The sequence below is a fragment of the Ascaphus truei genome, chromosome 1 (assembly GCF_040206685.1).
Source record: "Ascaphus truei isolate aAscTru1 chromosome 1, aAscTru1.hap1, whole genome shotgun sequence".
Lineage (NCBI taxonomy): Eukaryota > Metazoa > Chordata > Amphibia > Anura > Ascaphidae > Ascaphus > Ascaphus truei.
The window spans coordinates 190,371,422-190,373,425 of NC_134483.1; the positions used below are offsets into that span (position 1 = coordinate 190,371,422).

A 2,004-nucleotide genomic window follows, 5' to 3' on the forward strand; every position below is an offset into this window, starting at 1 on the left:
AGCAACTGGCTCCTGGTGGACCATTACTGAACAGACGATTACAACATAAATATTTATAACACAATTAATTATGAGTGTTAACATTTCCAAAACTTCACGTGTACAAGAACATAGTTGAAAGTTTGGAAACAACACAGTCTTCAGCATACATACAATAGTAATTAGATAATCTGAAGTCAACAAAACAAGGCCAAAGACATATTTTCTGAATTATAACATTTATTTTTTTTGTTCCTTTTGCGAGCGAGTAACAGGCCTGCTTGTTGTCTCTTGAATTTTCCTTTTTCTTTTGCCACCAACTTTAGGCACAACAGAGCCACTTTGAGTGGCCTCTGGCACTTCACGGGCAGGGCTTGTGGCCAGTGACTGTTCACCTACGGGGCTTGTGGCCAGTGACTCACCTACAGGGCTTGTGGCCAGTGACTCACCTACAGGGCTTTTGGGCAGTGATTCACCTACAGGGCTTTTGGGCAGCGATTCACCTACAGGGCTTTTGGGCAGCGACTCACCTACAGGGCTTTTGGGTAGTGACTGTTCACGGACAGGGCTTGTGCCCAGTGACACATGTGAGCAAGTTGGTAGACACTGCACAAGTGATGGTTGGTCTGTTTCATGTGTGTCTTGTTTTGTTTTTGTCGCCTCCTTTGTAGGTGTCTGCTGCTGAATTTGTATAGATGGCAGCGGTAGGATGTCATCAGGAACCTGCACAGCAATGTCTGCTACTTGACCGGTAACATTTGGGCCTGGTGAATGAATATCAGATGAATGTGGTGAAAACTGACCTGCATGAACAGATCCTGGCTGGGAGGTGTTGAATTGTGGTACATTAGTCATTCTCCAGTAATTAGCTTGTGTTTGCTGAACAACTAATGCTTCGAATGAGGTGTTGATTTTTTGCAACTGTTTAGGCACTTCAATGAAGACTCTGTGGAGATGTGCCAATTGTGATACTGTTTCTTCCTGCAGTCCAATCATCCTTTCCAGCACTGTCATCATGTCTGAATGGCGACGATTTTCTGCGTCCACTATTTTTCCCTCTGAAGCTACAATTGCATCGTATGTGGAAGTTGATGGACGATTTGGCGGTACAACAGTTTCTATTGGCACCTCTTCATGGTCACATGATTGTATTTCAGTCTCTTCTGTGGCGTCATCCTCATCATACTCATCATCCTCATCACCATGATGTTCTAAAAAGAAATGTACACATTATTAAATGGCATGTTAATGTATGCTGTGTTACTATGTAATTGTACTGTGTCCTAAGTAACACCTAACATGTTAGCATACGTTTTATAACCTCATTAAAAACTACCTTGACTTACGAATAATGTTTGGACTCAGTATGAAATATGAATGAATGAAAAGTTGCTCTAAACTCAGAAGTCCTACATGATAATTAACATCACTAACACAATACATGTTGCCTTACACTTAATTTTCACTGACACTAAGTAATCCTATTTAAAGAAGATGTGCAAAACAAATAATGCACATGACAACATAACATATAGAAGAGCACATATTATATGGCCAGCAAATGATACACTCACCTTCTAGTAGTGTTGAGCTGGCTGACCCAGGTGAAGACACTTGTTCCATCTCAGGTGACACATGTCCTCCAGGGGCAACTATATATAACAATAACATAAGTTTTACATTTACATGTGTAAATATTGAACAAACACTTATTGTATGTTCTGTATTTATGATTAACTAACAACATCAGTTCCTTAACCGAAAATGTGTGTGAAAGTGAACATAAATAGTTGTAATAACACTGTACATGCCTGTGTACTTAGAATTTTTGAGTTCCCTAACATACAACATACTATGTTTCTGCAGTAATGCGTGAGGATAAATAGATTAAATGAGTACATAAAAATCATATGTTGTGTAGTGATATCAGTATCATAATGTACATAACTATCATGAGATGACCATTCACAATGGTTATCATGAAGGTGGTCATATTGCAAAAAGTGTTGTTTTTGGTAGAGGATA

The 2,004-nt window shown here is 39.4% G+C and overlaps 1 protein-coding gene across 1 annotated transcript; it reads right to left on the bottom strand.

The window, feature by feature from the left end:
- Positions 1-219: 219 nt before the first annotated feature.
- On the bottom strand, positions 220-1,627 carry LOC142490650 (uncharacterized). Its single transcript, XM_075593087.1, has 2 exons — positions 1,554-1,627; positions 220-1,190 (listed from the first exon to the last, which is right to left on the bottom strand). Exons 1-2 carry the CDS (start codon positions 1,600-1,602, stop codon positions 220-222), a joined length of 1,020 nt encoding a protein of 339 aa, XP_075449202.1. The 5' UTR covers positions 1,603-1,627.
- Positions 1,628-2,004: the final 377 nt, after the last annotated feature.